Below are 13265 nucleotides of genomic sequence, written 5' to 3'. Positions count from 1 at the left end.
ACACCTCGTCTGTCGACGAGTTAAACTCTCGGCAGGCGCTTCAAAACGATCTCCCTGACGAAGTCTCCCTCGGGAGCCCGCGAGCGACGGCAAGAAAGCAACCATCCGCGTTCATTGCGACGATTGAGATCATCGGGATCAGAGGGAGCGAGCGTAATTACGGCTGATGCAATGACAGCCCAAAAAAGCTTTGCTCGACTTTACTCAGTCTTCCTCTGAGCTGTCGTGGAAGCAGACAAGGGTTTTTTTTTTTTTCCATTTTTCATAAAAACTGAACCCATTGTGGTGATTTATGTGGGGCATTAGCAACACAAGCATATGAACAAAGCCATCGACTAAGAAAAATAGTAGTAAGCTAGCAAAGACGGGTGGTCACTTATATCGTGCTTTTCTGCCTTTGGTACTCAAAGCGCTTTACACCGTTTCCTCATTTACCTAATGATGACGCAGCATCAGGAGCAAGTGGCGCGGGGATCAGTCGGACACTTCAACAAAGTCGCAATGGCGAAGGATTGAACCTGGTTTGGGAAACGACCACTCTACCGCCGAGCCATGCTGACCCAAACAAACGAAAGGGAGTTTGCAGTTCTCAGCCGTCTTGTTACCTCTGCGTCCCGCGTCCTAGACGCATAATTTTCCCGCCGGACGCACAGTTCCAAATAATGCGCGTTTTTGGGACGCAAGGAAATTTCTCAGTCGACGATCGCAGTTTGATAATCGCCGCCATTGTTGTTTTGATCTCGCGTTAAGTAATCTCGCGTGACGAGATTTCCGTTCTCGCGAGACGACATTGGCGAGATCGGCCTTCAGCAGACGATTGCCAGGTCGCGTAACGTTAAAACAAGCGTTGCAAAAGTTTATTGCGGGTATATCACAGTGGAAGCAGCTAAAGTTGGATAGTTTTTTTGCGATAAGAATCTTGTATGCCTATTTATTAAAATTTTTGCAGCATTTGTTCATAAGAAATAAACCAATTATCAATGTATATTGTTGTTGTTTGTGTTATTACCATATGCAACTGAATAAGTAGACCATTTCAGAATTCGAAATTTGGAACTCTCTAAATGCATAATGGGACTCATACTGTTCTGATCAGCGAGTCCCTGGGACTCGCAGGGCTCAAACCGTAACATTATCACTGAGTTCTTATGCCTGACCCGAGAGACGAACTAGCTTAGCGCTAAGATAGGATGAGCAACGTAGATGTATTTAACTCTTTCAGGGACAGCGGTTACTGCGGTGGACAGCTTACTATGTTCTCAGGTTACAGGGTCCATGAAAGGGTTCAAATGGAACCAAAGAGGAAAAAAGTAATCCAGTCTCCAGTTAGCCAGGGTACGGTGCAGGATCCTGGAGGTTAAGAAAAACCTTTCTGTGGGGTACTACCCTGCATCAACGCACTGCTCCAGGCTACACTCCGATTCGTTTGAATGAGATCAGTGACAATGTGAACGTATGATGAAGGTAGCTCAAGTGCTAAATACTGCTGGACTACGATGTGGGGGGGTTGGGGGGGGGGGGGGGTTCTTGGGAAATGACCAATGAGTAACCCACTCGAGTTACTTCGGTCATTCCATTCAGAGCCCTCGTAATGTCCGACCTGTCAAGCTTGCGCATTTGTCTCATTATGTCCTTTTCATCAAAGTGAGATGTTGAATTGGGAAACATTCATTTTTTTCACTGCTCTCCATTGTAAATCCTTTGCCGGCCAATATCGCTTTGGTGCCAGCGCGGCGACGTAAACAAATGCAAGCGGGGCTCAGGAACGAACTTCACCGCTGGAGGACTAGACAGACAAAAGTATCCAGAAACACTTCTTAATTCAAAGCCAAAGGGTTTTTGGACTTTGTCCTTTGTGCACTGTGAACAGAAAAGCATTAAATTGTTGAGTATATTGAATAATAAATCGATGAAGAGATGCATCCCATTTCTTTTGTCCTCATCCTTTTTACTATGGTCTGGCACTAAAACGATCCACAAACCCAAATAATGCCTGTGTGTGCGTGTGCGTGTGTGCGTGTGCGTGTGTGTGTGCATGCGCGTGCGTTTTCTAATACTGTCTGGTATTTGCCACCTCTTCTTTGACCCACTCATAAAGCAGTAGAATAAATCCTTCCCTGCCTGGTCAGAGGTGCAAAAGGACAGCGGAGATTGAAAAGGTGTTTTTTCTTTTTCTTTTTTTGCTTTTTCTTTCTCCACCACGAGAATGAGCTCAAGCGTAATAGCGCTGCAATCCCATGCAACAGCAGCCAAGTAGGAAGAACCGATAGTGAATTTTTTTATTTTTTGGGGGGGGGATGCCTTGAAAAGAACAATTAATATTCTCTAAGTAAGCAAGCGAGCCGTGTAACACTGCCGCAGATATTACAAGTAAAAAAAAAAAAGCCACAAGCTGTACTTATAGGAAGCGGTTGGATAATGGCGGGGTATTCCTCTTTGTATAGCTCAACGTCGGATGTTTTGTCCGCCTTTTAAGTTGTGCCGAGGATTTATCGAAGTGGCCATAGAATGAGTACAGTGCATCAAATTCCAAAGCACGTAAGTAGACTTTTAACCTTTCAGTTCAACAAGCTTAAGCAAGTCGAAATGGATTGTGCATCTTTCAATACACTACAGAAGAGTCTCTAAAGTTGAGACGTCGGCTCAAACACTTTAATTTGTCACATCCCAAACTCTTTCTTGAATGTTTCTTATGTGATGCCACAGTCCATCGCGCATCCTGGCTACTCGCTATGTGGCCTGAGCGATACGATGAACTGATATCAATGGCAGACACAAAGGAATTTGACCTAGCAGGCGCGAATGTGGCTAGCATGAAACCGAAAGACTTTTATGAATTGTGTAGTGACTAACCCCCCCAGCCCTCAAAACAAACCATCAAACAAACAAAAAACGCTGAACGACATCATGGTACGACTTTGTGTGTTGTAATTGGAGAACTCTGGAGGAATATTCAGCACCTCAATGTCCAGACTGCAAATGAACAGAGCGGCCCAAAAGCACCTCTGGCCATTCTACTTTATACCGCGACTGTTACCTAACTGCTCGCTCACAGACAGACATTTTCAGAAAAAAAAAATGCAAATAAGTAAAAATTTATGTGGTGTTGTTGTGGTGTAATTTCACACTTGATGGGTGGCCAGGCACTACCACATTGCAACAAAAGTCAATTTTCCATACACGCCTCACAAAAGGTTGGAGACATCTGGCTTTTGGGTAAAATTTTCAGGATGAATCTCAAATGTGTTTTACTGATTGTTTTTTGGGGGGTTTTCGAAAGCATTTGCCACAATGGGCTGAATGTCACAATTCACAAGCGTTTTAACGGCCAATAAATGTATTTACGCAGCCTTCATCATTACGCCGGTCACGTTTGAGATCAAGACAACTCCTACAAGTTGATCAACGGCAACTTAGCATTCATTCCAAGGGGTCAAGTCAAGATTTTCTCAGTGCGAAGTGGCCACTCAACCTTAATTTCATTAGCGGGTTGGCACGGAGAGACTGGAAGAGTCACAGAAAGGCACAGAAGTAGACATCTTTGAAAATTACAAATGAGAACAAAAACATCTGTTAAGAACTTTGCCATTTAACTTCTGATGAGCTAACAGCAAGTTGTCCAAAAAGCACGGAAACGCTGAACGGTTGGACATGTCCAATCAATAGTTAACACAAGGTCAAATCAACCTGCATTACTGTACATTTGAAGGTCATCCTGACATTCTCTTCGAGAGCTGAATATCCTAACGTTTTTTTGATTAGCGTATCCCTTTGTTGCAAAAGTAGCGTGTTTGAATGTAGTCCTTGGCTTTTATACGCATCTAAAAGATGTTGTACAAAATAATCCAATTTAAGTAGCCTCTTGAATGACTAATGGCTCTTTTAAACATGCCCTCCAATGTTTAAATGTATGTCCAGCATGCGTGACGTGACGGCTACTGACCTTGTGAAATATTCATCACTGCCTCACAATTTTTTTTTCCCAGTGTGTCTCAGTGCGCCTCAGTTCGACTTGCCCGCATTATCCCCCTGCCATCCCTCCGCCTCAAATGAACTCGTTTGAAGTGCAAACGTCGCACCCATCTCCGCTCCTCTCGTTCCAACTCCCCCTGCCTCTTAACTTGAACTTTACTTGCACCCAGAAACATTTGCAAAAAAAAAAAAAAAAGGCAAACTTTTACAATTGGCGCTGTTGCCGATTTCTTCTCCCATTGATGTGTTTTCTGCACACAAGCTGGGGGAGCATCTCCACACTCTTGTCTGTCTGTTACATGTCACAGCCACCTGCCGTGTGACGCTTTAACGAATGTCTTTCCTCTCCATAGACGCAGATGTTTGAGGAAATGCCACCGCTAATACCTGACGTGCGTTTTTCATATATCCGCACATATGCACACAACAGCCCTTCTGCGGTGCTGCCTCCAAGTTTACCCCTCCAAGCTTTCAAGTCATTGTCATAACACATTTACGATTATTCAAACACAAGTATGTTGAATAATTATATGTGCATATAACAAAATCAAACAATTGATAGCGCTAAAAATTCCAGAACTGCATATTGCTACTCGTGATTATCTCCCATTATCATGACACTGTAACACTTGCGAGTCTTGCACTAGCACTATATGCTAGTGCAAGCAGCTAGCATATAGCTAGCTGCTTGCACGAGAAGCTAATGCAGCAGTCCACATAAATCACTCTGTGCTCCTTCTTGTCAAACATCAACAAATTGATGAGCTCAAATGTACAACGGCAATCACGGCAAAGTCATTTGTTTAAAAACTGTTTGATAGCATCTTAGAGACTGATAACAAACCAGAAAGTAGCAACCTATCAAAATATAATTTGCAGCAGAGTGAAACATTGCAGTCTGGGGATCATCTTCACTATCATGTCTTCTCCTAGCACCGTCATCTCTTCAGAAAAAGTTGGGCAGACAACTAGCTGCCTGGCGTGATAAGCTAATCGTTACGAGAAGTCTTTATTGTTCATCACCATCAAACAGATGGACTGAAATGCATGACAGCAGTCACATAAAATCAGAGTCAGAGTTCTTTGTTCACAAAAACTGCTAAATACAATAGAACAAAACTTTTGGATACAATGTTTGGCAGGAAGTGAACTAGCTAACAGCGATTCCGTGACGTAGCAGTCGAAATCTTCACTCCTTGTTGAATGAACATCAACATATAGACTCAGTCAAATGTATGACACCAGTCACAGACTCTCTAGTGGTAATCAAAGAGTCCTTTGTGGAAGCAAAACTGCTCTGTGTCAGGGAATAAAACTTTCAGGAGAAAAAAGAGGTTAGCTGGTGGGCATTGGGAAAGGTAACACAGCAATCTTCACTCAATGTTCCTTCTTGGTGAACATCCACAGAGTGACTCAAATATAAGACACCAGTCACAGAACATCACCTTACGGAATCGTTTGTTTACACAAAACTCTTCAGCACCAGGGAACAAAGCTTTCAGGGGAAAAAAAGGTTTGCAGAAAGCTACCTAGCTTAGTGCGAGAGCAGTCTACATCTCCTTGTCATCCAACATCACCAAAGACTCAAATGCTCAGCACCAGCAACACAAGATCTAAATCAGATCAAGTCTTTTGTTTACAAAAAGCTACCGGCTGAGAGTCCTGTCAGGTCAATGTCAACTTTTAGGGCGCCGAAATTTGGAGGTAGCACTGCACGTCATCGTAACAATGAGCTAAAACCGCTCACAACCGCCACCTGTGCCGACTGAGCTCTCTGCCGGTGGTGACATCTTTCGTCAATCTTTTCTTATTCCTTCTAGGTGCAACAACCGTACGCAGTGTGTGGTTGTCACTGGCTCCGATGTCTTTCCCGATCCATGCCCTGGCACCTACAAGTACTTAGAGGTCCAGTATGAGTGTGTTCCCTATAGTAAGTATCACCACCATGATGAATGACGCTGTGACTTTTGTTGTTGTTGTGTGCTATTTTACCTCACGTGCTTGTCACAAAGCACACCATGCTCATGTATGTGTTCGGGCGCCAACGTGTCAAGCTGCACAGTGCTGGTGTAATGGCAATGGCGCACTAAGGGATGAGTGTGGCAAAATGTAGCGATTGGCGGCAGGGGGGGGGGGGGGTCCACTTGCGTCACGGCTCATTTAGCTGGTGATAGATTTAATGTAATTTAATTTTAGATTGAAACTGCTACTTTCTGAAGGGTTAAGATACTGAGCTGCAAATATAGGTGAATTAATTGCATGTATTCGTTAGTTTTAAAAATACGACATTTTTTCACTGTATATTAAACACATTGTTTACTGTCATATAGAATTTAGTAGGGGTGTTCCAATCGGGGTTTTATGCTGTCAATTGCAATACCACCAATCCATGAGTGAGATCGGCCAGTATCGATTCCAGCACCAATCCCATGAACTAGCTACATGTTTTTCCAATTTTAGAGCTGCTCACGAACTATCATTTTAATCATTGATGAATCCGTCAATTTTAGATTAATTGATGAGAAAAAAAAATTCAAATCACAAATGTGATCCCTTTATTACACACACAAAAAACAGGACATTATTTCAAATTGACGGTTTCGAAAGTGTGCAAACCTTTTTTAGGATTTAATTACAGGTTTGGCCTCTAACATGCGGTGTTAAAGGTGAAGTCAACCCAAACATTTTCTTAACAATAATATGTTCTACGTGCCTCCACTTGTCCAAACATGGCATTCTGATAAATAAAATGTGTTTGTGAAATATGAGTTAAGCAGCAAAATCCAAACTTTTTTATCCATCATAGGCGGCGGCAATTTTGCCACTTCTTGTCGACTGAAAATTAAAACACAGTTGCTGAGGGTTCAGGTAACAACAAATTATGGCTCAGCTTCAGAAAACAGAAGGCCCTGTTTCGACCAGCGGGGCTACATAGAACATACACAGAATGTAAAGTACATTTGGGGGTTGACTTCGCTTTTCAGAAATGGGGGAGAGGACACAACATTGTACACATTTTTATTTTATTTATTTGTAGTACTTTTTGTAATTCTAATTGTGTATTTGTTCTGTAGTGTCAGCATAGCTAACTGCAAATATACATTTATTTTTAAATGAATGCTACATTTGGAAAAGATAAGGCACATTCTCCCTTGTGGGATTTGCATAGCTTTATTATTGCCATTACTTTAAGAATACAATACTACCTTGCAAATATCTACTGTGTTGTCTAAGAAGAGAAATGAGAGATCATTCCAAACCTTGGAGAATAAAATGGCACGCTCTATTCGGGCTGCCACTTGTATTTTGCATGATTTCCGACTCAAATGTAACTGGTGAATTCACTTCAGTCGCTGTTTGAGTTCTAATGGACATCTGCGTTTATGACGAGCGCAAAACCCGCGTGAGCGCTTGTTTGAAACAAGTTTATTAGAGCGTAGCCGAGGTTCTTGTGCACCCCTGTGAAAGTGCTTAGCGTTGATGAATAGTAAACACTTGCAAGAAAAAAGAAATCCCTTTTTTTGTGTGTGCATTCCCTTTCTTTCAAACAGACCACCCTTTCACCTCCTGCCACTAACCTCCTCTTGCTGTCTAACCTGCAATTTTTCACGCAGCCTTTTCTCCGCCCAGCAGCTCAGGCTTTCTGTTATTATAATCTTGTGCGCAGTGGCCCCATTTTTTGTTTTCTCCAAAGCTTGTATCATTAGGGCTCTGCTTTTTCACATGCGCGCGTCTATAGTTGAATGGCTTTTATCGCCCGTTTAGGACACCAGGGAATATGTGCATTAACTAACATCTTGTTGTTGTTTTTTTTCGCCCTCTTCCCCTAAAAAGCAGCCTGTGTGCAGTTCATGTCACGGTCGCATCCTCTCGCACCTAATTCTCTTCTTGTACCTGCCGGATGACTCATGATAACGTTTCTCTCCCTATTTTACTCTTTTTTTTTTCACCGCCTGGAATAGAAGTGGAGCAAAAAGGTAAATAAGTGGCCCAAGTCCACAGCCACTAACTTCCTTCCACCTTCCTTCCCCTGTCTTCTCCTTGTTCTGTGGTGTCGAGTACAGCCGCTAGCGCCTCCACACATACCTCCCACTGACGAATCCTAAACCCATAGGAGGATTGTTTACACATATGGACTCCCAAATTTTTCAATCATGAATCAATGGAGCTTCTAGCTACATAAGGCACTCACAAAAACAGATGGTTGAGTGCTGATTTTCCCAGGGTCTCGGGCTTTTGCATCGTATGAATCCTTGAAAAATGAGTTTTCTGTACAGTAAGTATTTCCTACTATGTACTCTTGGGTGGTTTAGGTCCTATTTAGCAGATAGAACCTTTTGTGTCAGCCTCGGCTGCTCTGAGTCACGTACTGCTCCTCTGTCATGTGGTGTTCCACAGGGCTCAATTCTGGGGCCTCTGCTGTTCTCACTGTATCTGCTCCCATTGGCCACTTCTATCCTGCCTGGAAGAAATCAAAACCCGGATGGCACAAAATGTTTTGAATTTCAATGAAAAGAAGACAGAGGTGATACTGTTTGGTCCCAGTGGCCCTTGTACATCCCATCGTGTTGACTTGGGCCCCCTGTCTCCTTATCTTAAGTCAACACTCTTAAACTGGACAGTGATTTTAAACTTGACTTTTGATTTTAAACTTTAAAGTTGAGTTTACAGAGTTCACATGGGGCTTGAAATTTTCAGAACGCCTAATGGATATGCAAGTAGTGATAAACTGGCCCGCGAACCTCCGTTTTTATGACAAATTGTTGAAGGAATATAATTCAATTGATCGGTTTTAAGGCTTTGTAATTTAGACTTGCCACCTTCTGATTGGGGCACATCTTGGCGGTTTCTCTTGTGGTACTTTGAGATCGTATAGTGTATAGCTGATTTTGTCTTCGATTTTGGGCATTAGTCTTGAGACCATTGAATGAGCCCCGTCTTGACAGACACGTCCGCCAACTTTGGATATCCGAGCACGCCCTGTGTTTGCTGTGATATGAATATGGAAGATGTGAAGGCACTCCAAAAGATTCCCTTTGAAGATTCAAAAGATTCCCTTTGAACAAGCAATGTGAAGCCTTATTTAGTTTGCTTGACCCAACATGTCCTGCACCCACCAGTATATACCGTGTAGCACGTGTTGTGAACGAGCAGTGATGGCTGGCTGAGACACATCAGAACAAGAATCGCTCACGTACCAAACAGCTGAATTTGGCTAGACCGGACCGTGGCCATGTGCTCGCTCAGCCATCGGTGCTTTGTGTTGTATGGTGTTAATCCATTGCTGCTGTTCCTTTCCCTCCGCCTTCATTTTCACCTGCTTCGCTTCCATTGACGATGTGTTTTCCGTTTTTTTTCCTCATAAAAACGTAAAGCCTTATTATTTTTGCTTCATGCATGCGTCGACGTACACCAAACAAGCTTTTCATGTGGTATTTGACGTCAGACATCAGCCCCTTCCACACTGCCATTCCTACCAAATTAGTGCATCAATGATGCAGAAGTAGAGCTGGCAAGATATTACAAGTACATGTTGAACCAGCCGTTGCAGTTCCCCTCATATAGATAATTAGACGCCTGGGGCACAATTTGACAATCTGGTCTCACAGTTGGCAATGCACCTGTTAGGCTTATGATAGTATATTGGAATCCGGAAGTCATGCGCCGACTGCATTGTCACATCATACATTGGTTCCTCACACACCACTTAGCCAGCCGAGGACAAGAACACAAAATGGCTGACTTAGTTTTCAGTTTTGAGCATAGGTTCTTGAGACTTTTTAATGTAGCCTGTCATGATAGACATTTATTTTGGTATTGCTGTATTTCATTTACTTTATTCCACGGTAGTTCATGACAAATACGCCACATATATTTGAATGACTAATACTCATAATAAAACATAAAAACAAAACTAAAACATTTTGGGGAAAAAACTACAAACTAACAAGCCTGCTCCAACAAAGAATTAAAACTACTGGATTTGAATGTAAAAATTAAGAATCAAACTAGTCAAATGAAAACTAATTGTAATGAATCGTGAATTATTTTATTTATGCTTATTATTACGCTGTGCCCTGCCAACATTGCATAGGGTGCTGGCAAAAAAAAAAAAAAAGCTTCAAGCATCTGTCTCTGATGGCTGCTTGCGATCGGGGCTCCATCCATCCATCCATTCCCTGGACCGCATATCGTAACGAGGGCCGCGGGCATAATGGAGCCTTTCCTATCCGTCTTTGGCCGAGAGGCGGGGTTAACCCTAAACTGGTCACCAGCCAATCGATCGAGGCTCATTTGGGCAAATTCCATGGTAGGAATGCAAGCCCTTGAATCTGTGCAAGATGGCTGCTTCGAAACTAAATTGCAGACTTCCTATTCAATTTCAGACACTTTTTCTCATGCATGATGTCAAGTTATGATAGATATGGCCACCAGATTTTGTGTACACCAGTGAGCCCAGTCTCAGGGCAATATTTCTCAAGAACGTGGCCTCCTAGACACTTTTTCATGGAGAAGCCCTAAAAAATAGATAAATAAATTCTATGTCGTGCTGCACCCACAGTCAGCATAGGCAAATAGAGCTTCACATTTTGCATCACAAGTCTCTTTAGGATACATGATACCGATTGGGGCTCCTTTAGGGGCTACGTTGGATGGCCAGTTTGAAAGGGGCTACGATCGGATCCTAAAGACAGAACGTCAATATCCCTTTGAGCTGTCTTTCATTTACAGGATTTTCAACTTTTTCATGGTGTTTTGTTCTGTCTGGATATGTCAAGATCCCTCCAAAGTCCCAGTTTTAAGTTTACAGCGAGAAAATGATGCGACCGATCCTTGATTGTCACGAGCATGACTGTCTTCTTCTCTGTTTCGCTAGTCTTCATTTGTCCCGGGACCCTGAAGGGCGTCGGCGAGACCACCTTCCTGTACGAGGCGGAGCAGCAAGCGGGGTCCTGGTGCAAAGACCCGCTGCAAGCCGGGGACAAGGTGTTCTTCATGCCCTGGACGCCGTACCGCACGGACACTCTCATCGAGTACGCCTCGCTGGAGGACTTCCAAAACAACCGGCAGACCACCACATATAAATTGCCCCACCGGGTGGACGGAACTGGCTTTGTGGCTTACGACGGTGCCATCTTCTTCAATAAAGAGCGCACGCGAAATATTGTCAAGTTTGACCTGCGCACACGGATCAAAAGCGGCGAGGCCATCGTCAACAACGCCAACTACCACGACACTTCGCCGTACCGCTGGGGCGGCAAGACGGACATCGACCTGGCGGTGGATGAGAGGGGCCTGTGGGTCATCTACGCCACGGAGCAGAACAACGGGCGCATCGTGGTGAGCCAGCTCAACCCGTACACGCTGCGCTTCGAGGCCACGTGGGACACGGCTTACGACAAGCGCTCGGCCTCCAACGCCTTCATGGTGTGCGGCGTGCTCCACGTGGTGCGCTCCAACTACGAGGAGAGCGAGGGCGACGGCGGAGGAAACCAGATCGACTACGTTTACAATACCAAGTTGAACCAAGGCGAGTTCACGGACATCGACTTCCCCAACCAGTACCAGTACATCACGGCTGTGGATTACAACCCCAGGGACAATCGGCTTTATGTGTGGAATAACTTTTACATCCTCCGCTACGATCTCGACTTCACGCCGCCGGATCCCGTTGAAGGTAATGGTTTTGTTTTTAAATGGCTTTAGTTCCTGTTATCCGGAGGGGAGAGTTTTGTTTTAATTTCCAAAACACCTCATATAACCCAAATTAATTTTATTTCTCGCTAAAGCTATGAGGTCACCTGCATTGTCATTTTAATCCCTCAGAAATCAACTAGCATACATACTGTATGTCTGCTCCAAGAGGTCAGAATCATCATAGCATTATTGTCTTTTTACCACAGTATGCAACGAAATGGAACAAACATAAGACGTCCAAGAGACATACAAATACAATCGCCAACAGGGCGATACAGAACCGGAGTCGGCCGGGTTGTCTTTTACAGTCCCCTGTTTTTACAGATGAAAAGAAAAAAACGATAAAGCAGTGAGAGTTGGAAAAAAAAAAACAACAACCCCACATGAATCACCTGTGAGGAGAGCACGGCGTGGATTTGGAAGTTGTCAAAGGGAAATTGATTTTTTATTTTTTTTATTTTGTTGTTTTGTTTCCATTTCCAAGGCCTCAAACAAACTCGGCATTTTATAAAGCCGTGAAGTCATTTTCGTCATAAATCTACAGATTTTATACTTGGTTGTCTTGTCACGTTGTCCAGAGAGCTTTTCAGACTTTCCTAAAGCCCAAGCTAACCAAGTTTTTGATAAGGCTAAGCAGTCATCTGCACAGTCATTTGAATCCCTCAAGAATCAACGGCAACATCTTGAGTTGACTCAGAGGTAAGCGAAGCACTTATATTAGCTGCAGAATGATGCTCTGGTGAGCTTGTTAATGTAATCCTACCAGTATGAGGTTGAGTTATTATTCATGGCCGGCTCAGCTAATGAGGCTACACGGTCCCATCTGCAACATTTGTGGAGACCTGCAGGAATAGTCCTGCTCCTTAATATAGTTGTCCCCCAATGTGGTGGTTCACTTTTACTCCAGCCTTGGCCTTTTGGTTTGTTTTGCATGATTTCCTTGTCACTGTACACTGATACTGTGGACGTCACCTTGAAAGGCACACGCGCACCCTTCTGCCTCCCTCGGTCTGATATGTCCTTCGGAAAATCTTTCTCCGGGGAGACGGCAGAAAGCGCAAGTGTCAGCCTGAAGGCTTGTAAGACTCAACAAGGGTACACGTTTCCCCATTTTTAACATCTTAAATGATATTTCAAATGTGAGACACCCCAACCGTGTGGGAGGAAAAAAATGGGCATGTGTGTTCTTACTACTTTTATAACATGTGGTGTGCTCGTGACGATCAACACAGCGCACTGACCAAATACCGTATTTTCCACACTAAAAGGCGCACTGGATTATGAGGCGCAACTCCAATGAATAAGATAATGGCCTATTTTGTAATTTTTTTCATACATTGGGCGCATTATAAGACGCAACCTACAGTGCATCCACTTGAAACGGCAACAGAAATAACGATCAGATGTCAGTCCAACTTATTAAATAAAGCAGCGACACAGTTCACTTTACCAACAGCAAGTTACAGCATTGACTCGTTAACGTTAAACTCTCTTGCCGCTGCTCTATTTCCGTGTTCAACTGCGTAACCGATTGCCTTAAGTTTGAACTTTGCGTTGTCGGCACGTCTCAAGCAAGGAGCCATTTTGGGGTCGAA

At 43.6% G+C, this 13265-nt stretch overlaps 1 protein-coding gene across 7 annotated transcripts in view; it reads left to right on the top strand.

Annotated features, from left to right (window-relative positions):
* adgrl2b.1 (adhesion G protein-coupled receptor L2b, tandem duplicate 1) overlaps positions 1-13265 on the top strand; it is a 130177-nt gene that overhangs the window by 55628 nt on the left and 61284 nt on the right. For all 7 annotated transcript variants that reach the window (XM_086128535.1, XM_086128536.1, XM_086128534.1 and 4 more), the window contains exons 4-5: positions 5793-5902; positions 10850-11650. In XM_086128535.1, the coding sequence (XP_085984661.1) occupies positions 5793-5902; positions 10850-11650 (911 nt within the window). The remainder of the gene's footprint in view (positions 1-5792; positions 5903-10849; positions 11651-13265) is intronic.

The sequence above is a fragment of the Hippocampus guttulatus genome, chromosome 14 (assembly GCF_054856545.1).
Source record: "Hippocampus guttulatus isolate MCC_2025c chromosome 14, RoL_Hgut_1.0, whole genome shotgun sequence".
NCBI lineage: Eukaryota > Metazoa > Chordata > Actinopteri > Syngnathiformes > Syngnathidae > Hippocampus > Hippocampus guttulatus.
This window is presented reverse-complemented; position numbering and strand designations above follow the sequence as displayed.